Below are 23,918 nucleotides of genomic sequence, written 5' to 3'. Positions count from 1 at the left end.
TTAATCCGTTCTTTTGCGCGATTCAGGAATGCTGTCCCCACGCGACGAGTCCACGTCAAACTTATTTGACGTCAACGCGAGTTTTATTATGACCGACACGCTCGTGCGTGACCTCACAGGCAAGCGTGAACAGTTTCGCAAAAATTTACCGGTCTGGTGCTGCATAGGTTTTCTGTTTTAAAGCGAAACAGTTCAATCCGTATTTTCCTCAAAAAAGAGGTTTGTTTTTGTATTAAAACACTTCACTTCGCTTAACCATTTCAAGTTGGAATATGAATGACGTCACGATTCCACAACAAACTTTTTTAACACCCGTAACTAAATTATGGTTGGCTGCCCTGTCTAATTTTCAATCTAGTCGCCTTTGCGCCAATGATTATTAAGTAATAACTCGACAGTTTTTGTCGTTTTTCTCATTTCGAATAAGTAAACGCGCTGAACGGGGGTTGTGTGTGTGGCTATGGGGTGCTGCAGTGAAAATTCATCGCCACAGAGCGAAGCAAATGCTTTGGGATCGAACGCGGTGAGTACTTACTACGCGCCACATTGTGAAAATGATAATTATCACGTAATCGTCCAGCTGCAAGGTGTATGCAGTTTATAATACCGCCACTTTGTCAATTTTGCTTTCAATTTACGAATTATATCTAGGCACGAACGATTTCCCAACTATCGTTGCGAATCAGTGCGTAGGTAATATAAGTACGTAACTAGCTTAGAACGGCTCGAATTACAATAATTTGCTTTGTTGTCTTTCTAACAATAGACATTTAAGACCGCTTTTGTCATTAGTATCCGTTTTATTGTCGATTAAGAACAAATAATGTCATGAAATTTTAGATAATGAAAATCGAAATTTGATGGCGTAAACACCACACCTATCGTCAGGCAACGGTACTAAATCGCGCCAGATTTCGTTTGTCACGAATAGATGGCGCGGTCCCCCGAGTGATAACGGCAATTTTAATCAAAAAGCTGTTGGCTGCACTGTAGCTGTGATCCGCGCAACTTCCTAGCCGCCTTTGCCTGGTTGACGTTTGTTGACAAGTCTTTTCCATAATATAATTTTAAGTGGCAGTTGCGACGTGTTTGGAAATACAGTGTGGCACGGTAAGGCTTTTGCGTCAGAGGGCATTAAAAGCAATCGTCTTCGTACTGAATGCTGTAAGGATGCTCGCTCCAATGCGATAAACTTAAACAATTTTACTAACGTTTTACTACAACGCGTATGCAATTCATAATACCGCGCCTTTTGGAACATGTGTTCCAAAGGAACAACGAATTAGTAGTGATTATGTCGTTATAAATTTATATTTATCTCGGGCTGGTATTTATGGAATTAAAAAAGAATAGAATTCCCGTATTACAATGCGATGTTTTTTTCTTTAGTATAATTATAGTTTTACATCGGGTTTTGTTAAAACGCTTTAATAAAGTATCGAATCTGTGGAAACGGCCATCTCTTTTTAGAAGCGGCACTGAAAATAGCGTGGAACGGGCGTTTATTTTAAAGAAATCGATATTGTTTTAAGGTTTAAAGAGAGGTTCTGTGTTATGCGGTGCCGAGGGATGGCGCTGCGATACGCATCCCACCGCCTCGATCCGATTTCGAATGTGTAAATACGGATGAAGCGCCTGGCAAAATTCGTGCCTTAAACTAAATGAGTAAGGAAAATATACGAGCCTTGGTGACGCTTGGCTTACATGCTGGCGTGAACTAGCTTTAAATTTTTGTTAGGGTACAGGTCGTCCCGTGAGTTGCCCGCATACTTTTCGCGGGTGATTTTGGTGAAGCGATCTACCCTCAAATGCTTAATTAATATAAGACTCATAAGAGGGAGGTCGACGTAGCGAATTTCTAAGTCAAGGGTGTTTTTCTTAAAATGGGTTGTAACAGTTTAGCGACTGGACTATATTTTCATATTATTTTCAGATTTTCATACAAATAATCTTTCGGATTTTAACGAAATTTGAGTTTCTTTTAGAATAATTTATATTTGGTTATTTAAATTTGTTTTCATGGCAATACTGCAATGAAAATGTAATGTTTTTACTACTTACCAATAGTATAGGTAAGTATACTACCTCACGCCAATAAGTGTCTGAAAGTATTCTGTATTCAAAATATCACTTTCGTTTAATTCTTGAAAATGGACTCGACTACAAATTTGAGGTCTTAAACAGTTTCTCAAGATTCTTCGATGCTCATTTTTGGAGTGTCTATTCCTAGAATACTTTCTAGTTCAGTTTTATTCTGATGACGTTTCGACATTAAATCTGACCAAATTTATTGTCATAATCGGTAGGTTTAAAATGCTTTCCGCTGCAGCTAAAAGCTGCTAAAATCAGTTCTTTCTCAAATGATTATCAATTGGGAAAATTAAAATAATGATTATGAATTGTTTATGGAGAACAAACTACAAGGTAACAGACCGATGGACGAATATATTTTTTAATTAGAAATATGCTAAATTATGTGATATTTTCTTTTAATTTTAGATCCAATAATTGCATTCGTTTTACAGGATATAAAAAGTTTCAGCTGATGTTTCATGGCCAAGTGTGGTTAAAAAACCGTAACCTCATTTGGAACAAATAATTTTAATTGGTACTCTAAAATTTATTTAGAAATACATCTGGAAATGCTAAGAGGAGCTTGAGAGTGGCGTTTGCATCCTTTTTCTAGTGTCAAACAACTATCATCAAGTTCAAGATTAAAAATACAATTTTGTCAAGTAAATAACTGGATTAGTGACGCATGTGGGATTAGTCTGAATTTTTGCAGATATACGCGTGTAATTTTTGCCGATAAATTTAATCTCGGAGGATTAACGTGTTTATGGGCCCTTCTAGTCCGTTTTTTAATCCAGGCTGCGTTGCTCGGCTGCAATAGTTTTGAATTAATACGTAAAGTCTACCAAACGATATACGGTTTTTACAACCTTTTATGGTCGTTTTTACTGTTATTCAATTGCCATTTTTATTGAGGTACCATATACATTTTATTACGATTTATTTATTTATTAAGAAGTTGAGTTTGTGGTCGATGTCGCCGGTTGCTGCCAAAATTATAATTTTTTATGTGTTTCTGTTTCTGAAATCGACATGTGGGGAGAACTGATATGAAGACAGCTGAAACCCAGTTTGGGAAGAAACAACACCTCGCCGAAATTTATAGGGCAATAGAATTAATTAGAATTGAAGTAGAAAAAACATCTGCTTCTGGCTGGAAAAAATGCGTAGGATATGTTCACGTTTTATAGCTAAATTTACTCGTTCATTTATATTTATAATAAACATTTTAAAGTGGGAGTGGATTTTCACTGCATCGACTAATAATAATCGAGGAATCTCACCGATGAAACTCTACACAAATCTAAAGTTAAATACCGGATTATGCGTAACGATGATATATCGCTTGGAGAACTTTAACAATCGGGATATAGCTCGTAGATGTGATGATTTACTTACCTTAATATTATTTCTAGTTTTTATACATTTACGAAAGTTCGACTGCCTTTCAAGTTTTGAGGAAATTTCCCTATAGAATGTATTGTAAGTGAAACTATTTTCTTTTTAGTGAAAATACCGGATTATGTAGTAAAAACGGTATATCGTTAGGTTACCTCTACCGATATACGTTTCTAGGAAGCTAAACTCGGTAATTTTTATTATTTACCTTTCGCGGAGTAGATGAGATCAGACTCACGTTCGCGTCCAAAAAGGATGCGCCCGATGGCAATAATTTTGGACAGACGTACGAGCGTCGGTTTCGACCCCACTCCATCAACCCTGCTACCGGTTTCTACGACATTATTATCGTTTGTTTCAACATTCAGAAAAAAAGAAAAACGTTTCGTGATGTGTATAGTAATTTCACTTTTGTAAGATTGCGCGCGTTACGTCAATATAATAATATTTTGGTCGCACTCTGGTAATCGTTATAAACAATAAGCGACGCTGACGGTGTCGTCATCGCAATACTAGAGAAAACGACTTCCTGTTGCGGCGATATTGGCGCTATTTTTAATTTTTTATGAATGCGGTTTTGAATTTCGTTCTTACGGCGTTTTGAGCAATCGACCGCGGTATTGCTGACCAGTCGGTATTGTCGGACTTTTTAAGTTTTAATAATATGAAGATTAAAAAATGTTTATATCATGTTTATTTAAGTATTATAAAATAACACTAGTACTTGTGCAAAATACGATTACACTAAATGTATACCAGTGAACAATAATGTTTCGTTCTCAGAGTGGCGATTAAGATTAATAGGGAAATTGAACATTTTTTTTTATATCTTTAATACATTTGTTTATGTGTAGGAATTACGCATACCAAATATCAAAACTCAAAATCCAATATTTAATTTGCAATAAATAATTCAAGTTGTGACACCCGAATAGGGAATAGAACGACACTAAACGCGCGAGAATGATCGTGACGTCATACCGCTGCTTTTCGATCGATACGGCGTTATTCTCGGGTTATAGGCCGAGAATTATATTATTTACATTTTTTCCTCATGTAAAGGTGTGTTTGTATTTACTCTACGCCAGTTTGTGTGCTTTACATGATAATAATGGAAGCAACACAAAAACAATATTACAAACTCTTAGTGCACTCATCCTATTGCAGTCAGAACACTATTAGTTATCAATGTCAACATACTTAAAAATAAGTATTTAGGTTTCCACTAGTGGCTAAATTTTCTATAAACATAACTTTTAGCTTTAACATCGCGATCCTGAGCAAAAGAACAATTTTCGGGGTTTTGTTTTCTGTTCAGTTAAACTATCTCATACTTACTGTTTTTTTAATAACATCTAAATGATTCTTGATGTCTTGTGCTTTTTGTAGCACCGGCTGTGATACTGTTAATATGCACCTCACGCTAAAGAAACAGAAAAGAGTTTGCATTGTTTGTAGATTTTAGGTGCCCAATAGAATCCCTAAACTACTCGCCACTATGGAATTTGCACTCTTTAGACATTAGTGTAGTATTCTGATGACTTCTTTTCGCTGACTGAGCAATAAACCTGATGCGTAGAATTGTGCTTACTACTAAAACCAAATTCCTTCCATTCTCAAGGGGAGATTTCTGCAACTTCGACTTTTTCTAATAGGGAGAGGTCACGAACAAGTGAAAAAATGTGTTTACATTGTGATCACGTTTACAATTTCGGAAGTGCTTCACGAAATGGCTGTCAAATAGCTCGTCAAGCTTTTGAACGTAATTGAGCTCACACAAAGTAATTTCTTCGAAACATTTTTATTAAATAATATATATTATGTATATTAAGCGTTGTATTGTTTATTACTTTTCATTTATTTAGCGATTCATCTCAACATATGTGGTATTTTATCTAAATGCCTTTTATTTTCCCGAAAGTTTAAACGCAGCTTTAATTGTTGGAACGGGAAAGTCGCCGACAATAAGTTAATTAATTAAACAAATAAATCTTTCCGTTCCGTCCGGAAAAAATCGTTGAATAATTAAATGCGCGGGAACGCAGTAAATCAAGTTTCGAAATAATCGGCCAGATCGATTTTTCGCAGCCACCACAATACGAAACGCCGCGATTATCGGGGTCACATTATTAATGAATTTCAATATTATTGCCGTTGTCATCTGAACTTCCGATTTAATCGTCGTGATGTCACGCGCATGCGCTTCGTTTGTATACCCGAAAGTTTTCCAAATAGTTAATGTAATACCTACAAAAAATTATTTGGAGCCATTTGCACTTTCTGGATATTTTATTTATGAAGTAAGTGTTAATTTTTTTTCGCATATTTCCCTAATAAATATTTACTTGGAACTTTTTTATTTCCTGTGAACAACATTTGTTTCAACAAAATAATTTTTGCTTCTATCAAATAAATGTATGTGCGAGGGCAGCGACAAAATTTCCCGGCCTGAATGTGAAATAAACAAAGTATAGTAACAATTTTTTATTATTTTTCAATATAATCCCCCTTAACTTCAATACACTTATTACATCTCTTCATTAACAACTCAATCCTTTTAAAAATATATTCTTTTGGTTTGTCTGCAAAATGAGCTAAAACAGCCTCTTTTAAGTCCTTTTTCAAATATCGAAACAAATAATAGTCGCTGGGGGCCATATCTGGACTACAGGGAGGATGATCTATCTGTTGGAACCCACACTCTAAAATGGCAGCTTATGCAACACCAGCAGTGTGGACAGGTGCATTATCGTGCAGAAGACGCACGCCTCTGGTCAGTTTTTCTCAATTTATGTAATAATGTTGCGTAATATTTACCATTGACATTGATATTAGTTTCTTTAAAATGTATCAAAAGAATTCCTTCACAATCCCACAAGATCGTGGCCATCACTTTTTTGTTGACTGGCAGACTCTTTTCTTGGAGGTGGTTCACCGTTACGACGCCACTCCATTGATTCTTTTTTCAGGCTTCGGTTTCGACCCACAGAGTTCCAAAAAATAGCCGAAAGGTTTTTAGAAACCCATCTTGCACCAACCTTATGCATACCTAAATGATCATTCAGGAGTAAAAGATAAAAGGATAGAGCAAATAAAATGAGTTTAAATATAAATAACGCGCCACCTGTGTAATTGTGCATTTGTTAGCGGTGTGTTGACCAAGAGGTTCTAAGTATTTTAGGTTTTTGGTGGCAAATCCGTGACAGTTATTATAGGAATGGATATATTTTTCATTAAATCTGGCGTGGGTCATTTGTGGCCTATATTTCAGGTAAAATATTTCAGTAAAACTTAAAACATTTAAATATAATATGAATTATGTAGTATTGTATGTACAGAAGCCAGCACGATGACCATTGAGACAGCTTATAATGCCTAAATTTACAGCAATTTCGTGAATGACTTATGCGGTCCCTCCGTGATGGAAAAGCAAAGTTTCGGTTACGCCCTCGTATATAGCGGCCGCAATCCCCTTCCGCGTGGGCTGCTTCTGCGCCCTATTCGCGACACGTCGGCGCGCACGCGTCCCCTTCGACAACAGAAGGAGAGGCTCCACGCGTCATCATCATCCCCCGCGTCGAAATGCCTCATGGCGGGCGGTGACGCCCGCACCACCGAAAGAACGAACACCCGTCGCTGGCAGCAAAAGCAGCAGCGGCCGCTCCGCCAAATTACCGACAATCAAACCGGGAGGTTAGACGACGTCGACGACGACGTCGCATTATCAAGGCGGCCTCCGCGCGCGTACGTTTGTCTGTGTGTGTGTGTGTAGGGTCGCGTCTCTCTCGTCGTGTGGTGCCCACCGACTCAAAAGCTTGCTAGATTCGTGGCCGTGCGGTCGTGAATAGACGGCTGAGACTGGCAGTTCCGTTCGTTTGTTTCCGCGTGTCGCTCGATTATCTTGTCGCACCGCGTCCCATCGATCCGACTTCGTCGCGTTTTTGTGCGCCCTTTTCGCACCGTCGCACTTGGGGTAAGCGACTACGGAGGGCCTACTGTGCGGTCGGTCCCGAACCGGAAGAGGGTTCGGACGACGCGCACGGACCGATACTTTTTTCAAAACTAACCAAAACTAAATTTTTAGTGACCCCCTTGAATTAGGGTGAACTTGGAAAAGTCAAAAGCCATGTTTCTTAAAAAATAAAAAAATCACAATCGACAAAAAAAAAACAAAAATTTTCAAAGTTAATGAATGATATCTTTAAGTTGCCCAACTAATAGTTTTTCATCTCTCTATGCGTTTGACGTGTTTTATTGCGTTTTTGAACTTTTTTAAAGAGAAATTAAAAAGTGCGTGTATTGTTTGTTAATATTTTTGTGATTAAAAATAGTTTAATTTAATTAGCCGGTTTTTGTTTCCAGTTATGGAAAAATGAAGTAACTGTTTGCAAATAGTTTTTTTTTTTAATTTTTCTTTGGTGTAACTCGTATTCTATTGGAAAAATTCCTCTCTTACGCCGTTTTTATTAAAGTGCGTCGAAAAATAAATATAAAATTGCGAAAATAAATATAAAATTGCGAAAATGCAAGATGGGTCATAATGTGTAAAATAAGCGACGAAAACAATGAATTAAGATAGAATAACATTATAAATCGATCGAACTTGAATAGCTTGAATTAGGGGCTGTTTATTTTGAGAATTGAAAAAAATTTTTTTTTTCGCAGATACCCGCCTCCAAGGATGAACGCCTTTCGGAATTTCCAGGTTCCGTTCTAGTGGAAACTAGGAAAAAAAACTGTACTTACTCGGGTAGCATTATTGGGTCTCAGAAAAAAAAACAGAAAAAAAATCGCGACAATGAGTTCGGTGCTGTTAGAATCCAGGCCGTTCAGGCCGTTCAAGTCGAGCGAGGAGTACCTCTACGCGATGAAAGAGGATCTCGCAGAATGGCTGCAAACCATGTACCCCTTCCTGAACATAGCGGTGGACAATTTCATGGAAAAACTAGAGACGGGGGTGGCCCTGTGCGAGGTGAGTCAAATTTTTTTCATTCGAAATTTGAAAAATTACGCATCAAACCTTTAATAATTGTGTACGTGATAGATTTCACGGAAAATTCGTGAATAAGATAAGGGTTTCATTCCGTTATTGCTCCAAAAAAAATCTCCGAAATACCTATTATAGTTATCAGTTGATTATTTTTTGATACCTTTAATCGACCATTGGCGTAGCAACAAATTTTTAGACACCTTTTAGACAAAAGAAAGAAATCGAAAATAAACAAAAATAAATGTCGACGCCATCAGGTAGAAAGAACACTTTGTTTTTTAGGCGTTATGTGCGGTTTTTCATTTCAAAAGAATAATCAAAATAACTGGTGCATGCGCCTTTTATTTGGCGTCGTGGTTCGGTATGTTTCGGGGTGCGGAACACGATTCGCATGGTTTTTCGCACGTTTAATACGGGCGACCTTTCTAAGCGAATTTAGACGAGAAAAGAGAAGAAAACGGAACCACGGCCGTCGTACTATATCAGGTGTTGCGGCGGTTCTGACTCATTCCGTAATGCCGAACGATGTCCTTACGCGTATATAAACGTCTATTGGAACAATGCAAAGTTTCACGGTCCATCTCGACGCCGTCAATAATACAATCGATAAAAATGTTTCTCAGCTAAAGAAATCCGTATATGCCCCAGAAAAAAAATGCAAATTCGTGTTGAATTTGTTGGTTTAATTCCAACGGTTCGTTTCTGAGAAAATATCATCGTCAAATGACAAAAATACACATAATATAATTATACTGTGATCTATGACATCAGCGGATGATTGCACTTGGATTTAGTGGACGAGGGCGTTAATAAGATATAACTTTTTTTCCCTCTTTCATTTTAGTCACAACTGAACAAGGTTAATTATTAGAGAAAACATATTTTTAAAATAAATTGAGTGGCGGATGAACTGGCACTTGTCAAGTGTGTCGGATATACATATTTCAATCTCTTGCGATTTTTTCCATATTTTGACGAGGAATTTGGAAATGATGGGGAGTCCTAAGTTACCTCGAAACATATTTGCCGTTTGTTTGAGACATTGGGTTGCTATCGAAATAAGCCATCTTAGGAATTACGTAATACTTAATACATAATAATCATAATACTTGGTAAAAAAATGGTAATATATATATATATATATATATATATATATATATATATATATATATATATATATATATATATATATATATATACACAAAACGGTAGTCGTGACCGGCTAGTTGAACAACAAATTTTAGTTAATTGGGGTATCGGTCCTGATGAGGGCTCAAATAAAAGGCTTTTGTGCTACACCAAGCTTTCGAAAATGTTTATTTTCTTCTTCAGGGGCTACAATATGAAAGCGGCTCTTAGTTATTTAATACTAAAGTCTTCTAGTTAAAGTACTTACTGCTACAGTGCCATTATAGGCCAACACCAAACTCATCCGGATAACAGAAAGAATCAAATACGACCGTTAATTATTATAACCGAGGGCAGCCATCTAGACGAAATTGTTGTTACATTTTATTTAAACGAATTTTACTTCAAACGCAAAACGCAAATGATGGAAAGGTTTTATTAATATGACTACCGCCAGCCGTCCAGTTTTTTTCCCTTCTTTTTTTTCCTTTTGTTACCTCCTTTTTGTTTACAAGGCACCTAATGTATAGAGGCTTGGGACTATTTTTCTAAATTATAATTACATTGTGACGACACTATTATCAGCAAACGCAATTCGATTGACGGTTGGTTGTAAAGTTAAGACATTAGAGTAGACCACACTGAGGCCATCAATGTCAGATCTTTTATTGACCGATTTCGGTTCCAAGAAGATCTCCACCATTTCCAAAATTGCTCTTTTGTTGTAGTTGCTTTCTTTATGGAGAATTTTTGTTTCAACAAAGTTAACATCGTGATCCATTTGGTTAGAGTGTGTTGCTAATGAACAGGTGTTCTTATTGAGTCTGCAATCACTCTTGTGTGACGTAATTCTATCCTTAAGTACTCGCGATGTCTGTCCTATGTATACCTGATCACACTGATTACAGGGGATGCTATAAATTACTTCTGAATTCTTTTGTACCTCATCCTTATCTTTTAGTTTGCTAAAGACACTCCCCAATGTTTTTGTTTGTTTATATGCTATCTTAATATTTGTTTGTGCTCTCAGAATTTTTGTGAGTGTGGTCGTTAATTCTTTAATGTATGGCAATGAAAAATAAAAACATCTCAGATCGTCCATTTCTGGGCTATCTGAGTGGACGACCGTGTTCCGCGGGTTTGGAGCTCTCAGTGGGGTCGTGCTATATAACAATTTTTTAGTTAACCTACTTGGGTATGAGTTGTTAATCAGCATGTCGTAAAGCTTATTAAGATTTTTTTGTCTTAGTGATGGGTGAGAAATCCTCTCTATTCGTGTCTTTAATGCTATGACCAAATTTATTTTTGTTTTCGTTGTATGGTAAGAGTGGAAATTCATATATCTCCCCGAACTGGTCGGTTTTATGTACCAATCTAATATAATTTTGTTATCGTTGTTCCGGATCACTTTAGTGTCCAGAAATGGTACGCTTTTATCAATTTCCTCCTCTACTGTAAATTGTATGTGTGCATCATAGCTGTTAAACACTGTGAGAGTTTCCCTCACGCAACTTTCAGGTATGGAAGTAATTATATCATCCACATATTTTTTCAGAAATGGTAACTGAAACGACAGCTTATCTACGCACACCTCAAGTAGGTCATCCATAACGTATTGAGCTAATATTGGAGAAATGATGGCACCCATCGGTGTACCTAATTTTTGTTTGTAAAATTCATTGTTAAATCTAAAATACGTTGTATCAAATACAAACTGAAGTATCTTTAGGAAACTAATTTGTGACAAATCAGTGTGGTTTCTAATTCTGTTCCAATGTTTTTTTATACTTTTTTCTACCAAATTATATGGAATATTACTAAATAAAGAGACGACATCCAAGCTCACAAGAACATACTTATTAGGTAATTGTTTGTCATTGATAAATGAAGAAAACTCAAATGAATCACCTGTGAAATAATCATTATTCTTATTATATGCTTTGGTTAAAACCTGAGTCAACAATGAAGCCAGTTTACTGTTCGGAGCATTAATTGATGAAATTATCGGTCTTAAGGACAATTGGGGTTTATGTATTTTGGGTAAGCCATAAAATTTAGGACAAGTTTGATTATATATATTTAAAGTTTTGGCTACCTCATTTGTTAATTGTTTTTGATCTTTTAATGATTTGACAAGTTTGTTAGCTTTTTGTTGGTAAGTAGATGTAGGATCACATCTGAGACGCTCGTAATAGGTCCGATCCATCAGAATTTCGTTTGATTTTTGAATGTATGTATCTTTAGACATAATAACTGTCACATTCCCTTTATCGGCCCTAGAAACGACCAACTCAGCGTGATCCTTAAAAAATTTTTTTGTCTTTTTTAACAAAATGTCTATATAGCTACGCTTTGCCGGTTGTTTTAAAAAATTAGTCAATACATTAGTAAACTTAGCTCTTACAGTATTTTTTGCGTTCTCTGGTACAACTTTAATTATAGTTTCTACATCAGCAATTAAACGTTTGACTGAGATTTCATTGCATCTTGGTGGCACGGAAAATTTCGAACCTAAAGAGAGAAACCTCAAGACATCATCCGGGACCTCAACCTCTGAAATATTCTTAACCCAATTATCTTGTGTTTTGATTGTTAAGTGATGCTGTTGCGACTTCAAGTTTTGAAATTTGTTTATGTTCTTTTTTTTGATGGTTTTGAATTTTTTATCACATGACCCTTGTTGTCTTTTACCAAATTCGTCAACAACATCCCCCGGAATCAATGTCAAAACTTTCTCTCTTACTTGTTTCAGTGATTTTTCTATACGATTGATAGTTGAAATAGTGAGTGATATTTCTAAATTAATTAATTTGTTATTCAACCTGGTATTGAAATCCCGAATGCGGTCCCCCATATGTCCATCGGTCAAATCCAAAAGCATGCCCAAATTTCTGGTCCCGTCTGTAATGTGTCTCGGTATGATCCCTGTCTGTCTGCATTTGAGTAAGAATATCTTCCTGTTTCCAAACGATGATAGTTTGCTGCCGAGCCTGGCCCATTGTTTGAGTAGTGAAACTGCTTCGTTTCCATATCGAGCTTTTATTGATTGGAAAAACCCCATTCCTGTAAAATACACAACATTTTGTGCTCAACAACATTGGTTATAATAATTAACGGTCGTATTTGATTCTTTCTGTTATCCGGATGAGTTTGGTGTTGGCCTATAATGGCACTGTAGCAGTAAGTACTTTAACTAGAAGACTTTAGTATTAAATAACTAAGAGCCGCTTTCATATTGTAGCCCCTGAAGAAGAAAATAAACATTTTCGAAAGCTTGGTGTAGCACAAAAGCCTTTTATTTGAGCCCTCATCAGGACCGATACCCCAATTAACTATATATATATATATATATAAATTTATATTTTTTTTATTTACTTAGTGTGTAGTTTCTATGCCATAGAACGGAATTTCAATGTACAAACTAGCGATGCACTCAACGTCATAAAAAACTTTAGAGAACATTTTATATTTTTCAAACTTTTTGCGAAAAGGCGGGATTTTTTCAGTGCTTTACATTCATAACCTGTGTATTTAAAAAAATAAAACCCTACGCCAGTGACCCATAGAACAACGATAACGTTTGGTACCACTAACCAAAATTAAGCAACTTCTTGTATGTTCCACTTCATCTGCCGTTCAGTTTATTAAAATTCCTCATTGTTAGTGGAATAGGTGAAGGTTTGGTCTGGAAGAGTCTAAAAGATATGTATTGCCGGTAGGGTACAAACAGTCGTAGCAATAATTGAGTTACAAATTAAATGGTAATAACGAATCGTATAATGAAATTAAAAAATAAATAAATAAGAACTAAAAGTTCAGATTTTTACGAAATTATATGGTTTCATATGACAATTGTTTGGACAACACCGTGTCTTTATCAAATGTAATATTTATTTACAAACTACCTGCTAATATATATACCGAAAAATGACCATAAAACCTTAATTAATGTTGTTGCGAGAATTTAAGTTCACTAAAGGAGAGGTATTTAAATCTAATTGATCGTTAAGCAATACATTTGCATGTCTCATTTTGTTAATCTCCATTGCTTCCGATAAATTTAATTTTCTACTTTTTGTGGCTGTATGTAAAATATCAAAATTGCCGTCAAAAATGTGTTTTTCTGTGTTTAAGTGTGTAGCATAATTAGAATCTAGACTATTGTTTTTAAACGCTCTTTTATGTTGGTCAATGCGTTTCCTGAAGGATCTACCCGTTTGTCCAATATAAAGTTTAGGACAAGATCCGCATTTTAACCTGATTTTTGAGATTTTGGACATTTCAATTTATTGTTTTTTAAATATTTTCTCATTGTGTTGTTAGTTCTGAAAGCTATTCTTAAACCACATTTTGACAAATGTTTTGAAACTTTTTCACTGGGTTCTCCTATGTTGTTTTAAATTGTTGGTGTTGTGTTTGGATAAATAGAGTTTACTGTTGTCTGAATTTGTTTTTTATTTATAATTTCATCGATAATGGACGGATTGTAGCCGTTGTTCAGTGCAATTTGTTTAATGATATCGAGTTCTTTGTTGTAATTATCTTTTGAGAGTGGCGTATTAAGAAGTCTGTATGTATAACAGGATGAAATGCAGCCATTTTGTGTGTACAAGGGCGATTTGAGCTGTTGTGGATGACTGTGTCCTTGTGTGAAGAATAAATAAATTAGAATCTTTTTTTATCTCTCGTTTAGTCTTCGTACGCGGGTGTTCTAATAAACAAAATTGCTAATGCAAAAATGTGTTACAAGGCCGTACGCTTTATACCACTAGAGATCTAACATTTGCAAAAATGTGTTATTATTCCGTCCGTTGCCAAAATCGGTCCTCGCGGAATAAGGTTAAGTGGTTCCTTGTGGTTCTCGACTGGGTCGAGGTCGTCGTCGCGAACGCGGGGCGAAGACGAATGGGGACGAATATTATTCGACCCGCGCCCGTCGTCGCAGGAATTTTCGCCGCTGCAGGGTTCGCTCTATTGTTAATTACCGCTATAGGTGTATCTTCTGTGTCTATATCCTCGGTCACTTTCACCGCAAACGGCCAAACGGCCGGTCGTCGTCGATTAGGCTCGACGACCTTGCCTCTTCGTAACACCTTGACGGTAATAAATTAACTATTATACAATGTGGTGTGATGCTAAAGATTTTTTTACTCCATTCGCCGGAAATAGTATATTTCCTATATGTTCCTCAAGACTTGGAATCGTTCTTTCTTCTAGAAGCGTACGGGAAAGACAAGTTAAATGACAAAGATTCAATGTTCTAGATTTGGGACAGTTATGAGATAGCTGTAGAACTTTATCCATGATTAGACTCCACAGCTTGGTCTGACCGTTGTCACTTGTTGTTATTCGCCTTAGATGCCTCCTAAGTGACTCATCATTATCTTTACCATTATTCTTATGATCTTTCTTTTGTAGCTTGTTGAGATTCCCTTTTCATGAATTTCTTCATGACTGATTCTGCAATGGGCTTAGCCACCCCACAAAAGTGTTCTGGTCAAATGATGCGTCTTGACGAATGTTCGCTGACTACTTCGTCTGCGTTTTCGTCACCTTTGTGGCCTTCGTGCTGTTACTTTTTCATTTTTATATCTCTTACACAGTATTCTAGTGCGGTAATCTCTGCTTAGAACACTGTTGTTACCTTGTTGGGTTTATATATTGCAGCTTCTACTCCCTCTTGAGTTTTTGAGCCATTTCTCTAACACATTATTTATATGTGAAAAAAAAAACGTTCATTAATTTGATGACAGCAACTATCCTACTCCATAATGTTGCAAATTGCTGATGCCAAAAGATCCTTTAAGGCAGCAGTATAGGTGACTCTTGATTTGCTGCTATGGCCCGAAATAGATCCTACCTCTTGATTTTCGGGAACGGTGACGGCAAATTTCTCGTTTGAATAAGTGGATGGAAGGGCTTTTTGGGACCCTTTTTCAAAAAACTCGTTAGCTTCATAGTAGTGTAAACGCGCACTTATTTAATTTTGCGCATAGTTTTTCGGCGATAGCAAGGATGTCTTGTTTTTTTTATTATAATAGTATAACGAATATAAAATGGAGGATGGTGTGGTACGAAAGATTATCGTAACGTTTTTAATTTGATAAGCATTGTTCGGGTTCTCCAAACGCCACGGCGAAATTAAAGCAGAAGATTGCGCGTTCTGGCTTTTCTTTTCGACTGACTGACTATTGAGCTCGGCGCTCCGCGTTTATAGAACGCAGCGTGTGTTTAGGATAGGGGTCAAAAATTCGAGTTTTGTTCCAGAGAAACGACGTCCGAGTTCTTGGAATGTAGAGAGCGTTCAATCAGAGCCGGGCTCATCCCATTTCGCTCAATCGTCACATTATTATCAAAAATATCTTGCTTTGAAAACGAAGCGGGGACTTTAGGAAGCAACGATATTATCGAAAATTAAAATAGTCACTCTTGCGCAGTAAATAATAAAAAAAAGTGCTCCGGAACGGCAAGGCAATTAACGAATGAATTCCATTTCGCCCACGTCCGAAAAACGTATCGTTCGTTATTAAGAGGGTAATCAACGTTTTCGATAGACCCGAATGCGTTTGAATATTAAAATCGATCCGGTCAATCACAATAAAAATGTTCATGTAAATCGCCGATCGTTTTGTATGAATAATTTAGTTTAAATACCTCGCGCGTAAATAAGACTCAAAATTAATCGATGCGATTAAATCCTAATCCTACGACACTTTTGCTAGAGGAAATTATTTCAAAAAATGGCTTATTAAGGTACAAGCGGGCTTTAAAACGCACGCCGTTGCATATTATACTTTTCGACACAATTTTGCAAAACAATACTAATACATTTACAGCCTAGTCCGAAGTTTCTCGCAGCCATAGGTAACGAAACTGACGTCATAAAATGACCTCTAATTAATTAATATTAATCATGAGTTTGATTTGACTACAAATGAAAGTGAAAAAATTCTAAGTAGTTCCGCATATAACAAACGAAAACCGAATTTTGGAAAAAGAAGTACAAAACAATATCAAATAATAATAATAAAAAACTAAGTTAATAAAAGATGAAAAAAAAAACAATAAAAATTCTTCCAGCCGGAAGAGTCTGACTGATAGAAAAACAATAGAAAAATGACACGTGATTATTTAAGTGGGCGTCGAAAACGCCACCCTGTAGACACCAGCAGAAGTAATCGTTGCTCGTACCAAATGGACTAGAGACACGCGAGATTTTTTTGTTTCTTTTGCAAAAAACAAAGAGTTTTACAACAACACAATCTTTGCGTGTGTGTGTTTGAATACATATTCTGCGTCTAGGCAGAAACAGTTAGGCATTAAATGCGATCGCGTACCATAACAGATCGTTGTGACTCAACGCGGACGCGCTTCAGCACCGGAGGGATTCCTTTTTCGTCGATTCCGGTGGAACTAATATTAGTCCGCGTTCTGTGTCGCGAAATTTTTAGTCCAAAGTTTCGCGATGCGGAGCCAGGATAATCTGCAGCGAATGCAAGTTATTGTATGGACGGGCGAAGTTCCGCAAGGACCTGTTTTCGGGCCTCGACTTCGTAAAATGTTGCACACGGAGATTAGAAAATTAACTCTACAATGTTCCTTGATGATCGGTAGTTTTCTTAAACGTTTTCGGTAAATTTGAACGTATTTGTGCCAATTAAAATGCATTTGTTAAGAAGCTAATAGAATTTTTATCAACAAGGTTATTATTAAAAAGCCTTCGGTTTATTTAAAAAAAAATCGCCTTTAAAGTCTGTGAAAATGTAATTAGGAATTTTAGTGGTTTTAAAATAAACAGTTTCATTTGCAATAAAATTTGGCCTTGCGTTTTCTCGAAAATGGAGCGAGGTGTGAAAAAATTACCTTATATGTGCGACACAAGGCCATATTTTCAAATTTTGTAGCGAAAATTGAGGCCCAAGCCCCTCTCTTTCTTTCCTTCGGTAATTAAACACGTTTTGAGTAGCGTTATGTTTACTCTAGGATCGTAAAAAATCGCCGAACTAATCAATATTCAAATTCTGATCGTTAAGTAATTAGAGGGCAATTAAAATCTCGACGGTCTGTTAGATTTTCCGAATAAATATCAATTTCTTAGAGAGCAAAATGTCCATCACGTAATCGATCAGATTTTCGTTACTTTCACGTCGGGCCGTTGTTGTCGCGAAGAATAAAAGTAGGAGAAGCGATCATCCGCCTTTGGCAACAGTCAAAAGGAGTCAGATCACTCCAGAAGTCAAATAATTACCAAACCGGACTATGCTGCTTCATTATGATGGCACGGAAGCCCGTAAAGAAGAACCACAATTTTATAAGGTTGTTCGGAAAGTCATTTCGTTTTTTCCCGTCAGAGGACTTAATTACGTTTTTTCGAAACCAACTTCACACTTAAGCCGCATAACCATTATATGTCTCGAGAGCTGATATTGCAAGGCTTGTGTGTGAAAAAGTTCTATTAATTCTACGCAGTAGTTTTTGGTTGGTGCCCTTTTAAATATGGAGAGCAATAAGCAACATTTTCGTCATGTTTTACTTTTTTACTTCAGAAAAGGTAAAAATGCTGTCCAAGCGAGAAAAAAATTGACGGATGTGTATGGAGAAGGCGTGTTAACAGTACGCCAGTGCCAGAACTGGTTTGCAAAATTTCGATCCGGCAATTTTGATGTCGAAGATGCACCACGGTCTGGAAGGCCGATCGCAGCTGACAAGGATGAGATAAAGGCATTAGTTGATGCAAATCGGCGAATAACCACACGAGAGATCGGTGAGAGATTAAATTTGTCGAATTCGACTGTTTATGGCCATTTGAAAGGCATGGGCTTAACCTCGAAGCTCGATGTGTGGGTGCCCCATGTCCTTACGGAGCGAAATTTGTGTCGTCGGGTTGACGTGTGTGATTCGCTCCTCAAACGTCAAGAAAATGATCCATTTTTGAAGCGGATTATTACTGGGGACGAAAAATGGGTTGTATACAACAATGTTAAACGCAAGAGGTCATGGAGCGGAAAAGATGAACCGGCTCAAAGCGTGTCAAAAGCCAACATTCACCAAAAAAAGGTGATGCTCTCCGTTTGGTGGGATGTCAAAGGAATCGTTTTTTTTGAGCTTTTGCCGGACAATACAACGATTAATTCAGAAGTCTATTGTCATCAACTGGACAAATTGAATGATTCACTTAAAGAGAAGAGGCCGGAATTAATCAACAGGAAGGGTGTAGTGTTCCACCAGGATAATGCGAGACCTCACATAAGTTTGGCCACTCGCCAAAATCTTTTACAGCTTGAATGGGACGTACTGCAACATCCACCATATTCTCCAGATCTGGCGCCTTCCGACTACTATTTGTTCCGGTCCCTGCAAAATTTTTTGGATGGCAAAACCTTTACCTCAAATGAAGATGTCAAAAACCACCTGAACCAGTTTTTTGCCAGCAAGGACCAAAACTTTTATGAGAGGGGAATTATGTTACTGCCAGAAAGATGGCAAAAGGTGTTGGACCAGAATGGCCAATATATAATTTAATAAAATATTTATTCATTATGCGAAAACTGTCTTTCATGTTCCCCAAAAAAAACGAAATGACTTTCCGAACAACCCAATAGTTAAAACGGAACAAAAACGTTGTTCGGATTTTCACAAAAATATATTTAAATGACAGCTGTTTCGGCAACACCGTGCCTTTATTAAATGCGAATATCAAACGGTAGCGATGTTTATAAATACAAAACAGGTAGGAATTACTTAATGTGAGGTATTAAATTGAGATTTAACAAGGGGGATCCATTCAAATCCAGTTGGTCATTAAGTAATATATTTGAACCTCTCATCTTATTAATCTCCATAGCTTCTAGTAAATTTAATTTTCTACTTTTTGAAACAGTGCGTAAAATATCGAAATTGTCGTCAAAATTGTGTTTTTCTAAATTTAGCAATTAGAATCTGAACTATTGTTTTTAAATGATTAAAATTTTCATTAATATGTGGCAAAGAGCTTTCCATAGCATTTGCTCACCCGGTATGTTGATGGTCGGTATTTTCGATTCAATGGGCGTACTTACAGGGCGATGGGTTATCGCCATTGCTAAGGAAAAAAAGTCATGTAATATTAATGCCATTAGAGGAGTGTGATAGTTTATTGATTGCATTAAATCTTATCTCACGACTATCAATTAGTTGGGAGGGACCTATTTGCATTTTTGGGCCAAGTTTGCCGACATATTTGCCAGCTTCCGAAGAAATTTTTGTAATAAAGAAAGGACTACTAATAAATAAATAATTCAACTTTTTATTACAAAGTCACTTGCCCATAGTTTACGTTGTCGTTCTGCATTGAGACGAACTTTTATTAAGTTATAGTCGAGGAATTTTGTATAAATATTCCGATTTCCGTTTCGATTCAAAAACATTTTTTTCGGTTAGAGAAAACAACTAGCCGAATAGTTTTCAATTTTTAACTGTAGAAAATTAGTTTATAAAGTAGTCTCGTGAGAGAGCCGCCGAATATTCGCGGATCCTGCACACGTACGCAAATATCATTGGAAGATGTGTGTGACAGTTTGGAAAAAATACGGCCGTGCCCTCTCCTGAATTTAAAAAAGCGTTTCGCCATGTGAACGACACGACGTGTATTTTTTAGCGATTACTCAACGTATGAAGAAGTCGCGAATTTTTTAATTGATGAATTTCGATGTGGGATGGGCCACAAAGGTCGTGGGTTTTGGCAATTTAAAATTGGAAATTTTTGAATATCAATAGTGTTCCTTACCGGTATTTTTTCCAGCGAATTGTTAGGATTCGATTACGCCTTTGCAATACACAAAAAGAAATATTTATTGGTTTTATTTGACAGTTTTGTGACTATTTCCAAAATTGTTTGTCACGTTTTTAATTTTATAGCAGGGACGAAAATAAACAACCCTAAAACCTCCTTGGTGACTTCTAAAAATTGTTTTTATTTTTTTATTTTATTTATAAGTAACTAATTGTGACTGCGAAACTGTAGAATCAAAAACTGTACGGATAATACATCTGTGCTGAGACAACTTTTAGAAAAACGTATGGCTAGAAGTCTCTAGACTTTGACAAGTAATCTAAATCGCAAATACGATGTTTTAAATTTTCTTAAATTGGAAACTTACTTTAACGTAGTGAACCAAAATATCCCATTATCAGTCAAAACCAATTATCAATCAATCTTGTTTCTTTAAGCACCTCCTTGGAATTTGTTTTATGCTAATAGCTAATTATCAGACCTGCTAGAGCAATATTAATTTTAGTTGTTACTTTTATACCTTGGTATTATTATTATTACCGCCTTGTAGATAATTTTTCAATTATTTTCTTTCGAGGAAAAATATCCAGCAAATTTTGGTCACCGTGGATGTTTTATATTGGCTCTGACGCCCCAACTGTCAGCGCGGTCGGATAAAGCGAAATGCAAAGGAGTGATTCACACTGCTATTTCGAACCGCGTAAATCAAAATTAAAGAATGGGCAACTGTTTGGCCGAGGGGCCACTTAACCGATAGTAAACCCAACCAATTTGCTTCAATAAACGCGTTTATTTGCTCCGTAATTAATTGTTCATAAGATTTCGGGTCCATAGGCGCGCGTGCCTCCGCCATCGTTGGAATTACAAGCAGAGAATTCCGCTCCTATGTGCAAATGTTGCGACATTGATTTTTGTTTGCCGTTGTCTTGTGTTTTGATTAGTTTTAATCGGTGCCACAGAAGCTGTGGCTTTGTTTTTTATGGTTTCTATCTGAATTAGTATTTTTTAATTGCCCCGGTCGAGTTATAAAGAAAATTTCCTACGCCCCTGGTGCGTCAGCTGTTCGCGTCTTAAACACCAAAGGTTGGCCAAAGCGCGAAAGTAACCTTGATGACTCACGGATTACCTAAAATTGTTATTACGAAATTGTTAATAAAAATCAATTGCGCATTTCGGGACGAGAATCGAATTCCGCCCAAATAACGAGACAGTGTGCCTTAAGATATGCATTAATATCCTCAGAGATTACTGGTTTTACAAGCGTTAATCTGATTATAAACGCCGTATCTAAAAATCTCTGAAAAAGTCCAATCTGTTAAACCTACGATTTCGTCATACTAATCAATTAAAAAAACATACACACTTGTAATGGCAAATATATTGTAGTTCGTAAAATGTACATTAACACAAGAAAACTCATGATTTATAGGTCTAGGTATGTTTAGGTCTGACGTTTGACTCAGAAAACGCAGAAGATAGCGTTTTCCTCACTTCTAGAAAGTTTGAAAGCAGATCCCGAACGACTTCGTGGTTGTTGAACCTCGCGAAATTTCCTCGGAAACCGTGGAAAATTTACATTCCAATAACGCGGCTTACCGAAAGACGGAGTCGTGTCCCACAGATAACACTCGCAGCTTTGGTCTTTTCCTTTAAAATGACACGAGCGATTACCATAGGTCGGACGGGTCGACGTCGACATATGTTTTACGCGTGATATCTCGATTTCCGCCTCAAGCGGCGTGGATGGCTGCACAGAGGCTGGAGATTGCATTGTCGGTAAACAATCCATTCTCGTGGCGCATGGCTAAAGAACGTATTTTCCATGATATGGTTCTATTGTCTGGTTGTGCGATGTCACCCTAAGTGTAGCTTGGCTATGAAAACTGAAGAATGATCTTACTCGTTATTCCACATAGTAAACCGCATAATACCATTTTTTTTCTCCCTTCTGTAAAAGATCTAATTATACACCGACCTAGCGTGCGGAAAATGTGACTTTACCACGTCAGTTTCGTTTTCCACGAATCCGAGCTTCTTCGGACATTTCCGGGATATTGCCGCACGGGTTTCGGAGATATTACCGCACGACTTGAATTTTGACGTTTGTCAATTCTGACGGTCATGTCGGGGAATGTATTCGTGTTGTTTTGCAAAAAATGTACCCAAAAACTAACAGTCGTAGAAAAAGTATAGTAAACTTGGTAAACTTTTAAATCACTCGTGATTTAAATGCGGTTGCATAATGTACTGTTATGGCACTTCTCAAGCCGTTAAAGTAGCACAATTGCCAATAGCGGTCAACATCTGATGGTGGGTAAAATTTTTACGGGGAGAGAATTTTCCACAGGCTTGAAGAATCGGGATGGCTTCCTATAGTTCAGCTGGATGCTCTGCATTGGCAAGTCTATTTATATGAGATTTAAATGACAATATCAACCAATCATCACGATAAACTATCATAACGTACGTAACAAAAAAGAGATTTTCTAAAAGTGTTTCTCCTGCCGGGCAGCTTTTACAATAAATAAATATAAAATAAATGACAATATAACATATGTCCATCCATTTATTTGGATCGTCACAAAACATGTTGCTCTTTCCTTCCTTTTCTTAACATTTCTCGTTTCTTTCTTTTCTCCATACTTATAATCACACAGGGATTGATTGTTGAGACTGTTGCGTCAATAATGGCATTTTTTAAACATAGTGTCCTTTGAAAGGAAGCTGCATAGTTATTCTTTCTGCACATTTGTCGTATTTCGTTGTTATTAATCATTTGGGTGGAATAGAAATAGTTCTACTTAATTCATATTTCTTTTAAATCCCAAGTTCTAACATTAATAACAGCTTCTATATTGCTGTGTTATGGGGATTTTTTTTCTCCCATCTCCAATCCTCCGATCGCCTATCTGCCAGTTGTTTTTATGTCAACCATAAGCGTAGATTACGTACGATCTTATATGCACTATTTTTTAAATTACACCTGTTTGTTTATGACGCGTTGGAATCCTGGAAAAATCTGGAACGTTTTGGTGTCTGCATTGGTACGTTAACTTTGGTTCTCACCTTACCCCAAATAACCAACTTTTTAAATATCAAAACGTATTTAGGAACCTTCCCCTTAGCGTTTCAAGTTACTTTGAGATGGATCAAGAGATTTCGAAGTTATTATTTTTTTTTTAAATATTTATTTTTATTATAACTCCGTTTTATAACTCTGTAAGTCTCTAGATAAAATATTTTTCTGAAAATTTCCGAAAATCTGGTGTAAATATATTAGAATATAAATTGTCAAAAAGAAAGTTGTCTCTATGCAATTTGTTTCCGATCTAAGTTTTGTTTAAGCGACATTACTTAACAGGAAACGCAGTAAATATAGTCTTTTATTGCCTATAATAGGGATTTTTTTTTAAATTTTAATTAGTTTCCGCCCTCCGCTCAAAAAAGTTGATATTAAAATAAAGAAAATGTTACGACCTAACTTATTGAAAGTCTATGCGTGAAAGTGCACCGGACAGTTGCAAACGGGAATTCGGCGTGGCGTGCGAATTGCAAAAT

At 36.6% G+C, this 23,918-nt stretch overlaps 2 protein-coding genes and 1 non-coding gene across 5 annotated transcripts in view; 2 read left to right on the top strand and 1 right to left on the bottom strand.

Moving 5' to 3' along the window:
* Positions 1–329: 329 nt before the first annotated feature.
* Positions 330–23,918, top strand: part of LOC132706539 (GAS2-like protein pickled eggs) — a 98,028-nt gene continuing 74,439 nt past the window's right edge. Inside the window, exons 1-2 of one of the 3 annotated variants that reach the window (XM_060677917.1) lie at positions 330–523; positions 8,137–8,443. In XM_060677917.1, coding sequence (XP_060533900.1) covers positions 8,270–8,443 — 174 coding nt within the window. In that variant the 5' untranslated portion in view covers positions 330–523; positions 8,137–8,269. Of the gene's footprint in view, positions 524–7,053; positions 7,445–7,509; positions 7,762–8,136; positions 8,444–23,918 lie in introns of those variants that run through there. The other 2 variants (XM_060677916.1, XM_060677918.1) reach the window with 2 other exon arrangements.
* On the top strand, positions 1,648–1,805 carry LOC132706878 (U12 minor spliceosomal RNA). The gene has a single exon (XR_009619657.1). It is a non-coding gene; the product is annotated as a U12 minor spliceosomal RNA (small nuclear RNA).
* The window catches only part of LOC132706538 (uncharacterized), a 45,023-nt gene continuing 30,799 nt past the window's right edge, over positions 9,695–23,918 (bottom strand). The window contains exon 2 of the mRNA XM_060677915.1: positions 9,695–12,652. Within this exon, the coding sequence (XP_060533898.1) occupies positions 10,149–12,650 (2,502 nt within the window). The 5' untranslated portion in view covers positions 12,651–12,652 and the 3' untranslated portion in view covers positions 9,695–10,148. The remainder of the gene's footprint in view (positions 12,653–23,918) is intronic.

Source organism: Cylas formicarius, unplaced genomic scaffold (genome assembly GCF_029955315.1).
Source record: "Cylas formicarius isolate icCylForm1 unplaced genomic scaffold, icCylForm1.1 PGA_scaffold_8__14_contigs__length_24414737, whole genome shotgun sequence".
Classification (NCBI taxonomy): Eukaryota; Metazoa; Arthropoda; class Insecta; order Coleoptera; family Brentidae; genus Cylas; species Cylas formicarius.
The sequence above is the reverse complement of the archived record's forward strand: the minus strand, read 5'-3'. Positions and strand labels throughout refer to the sequence as shown.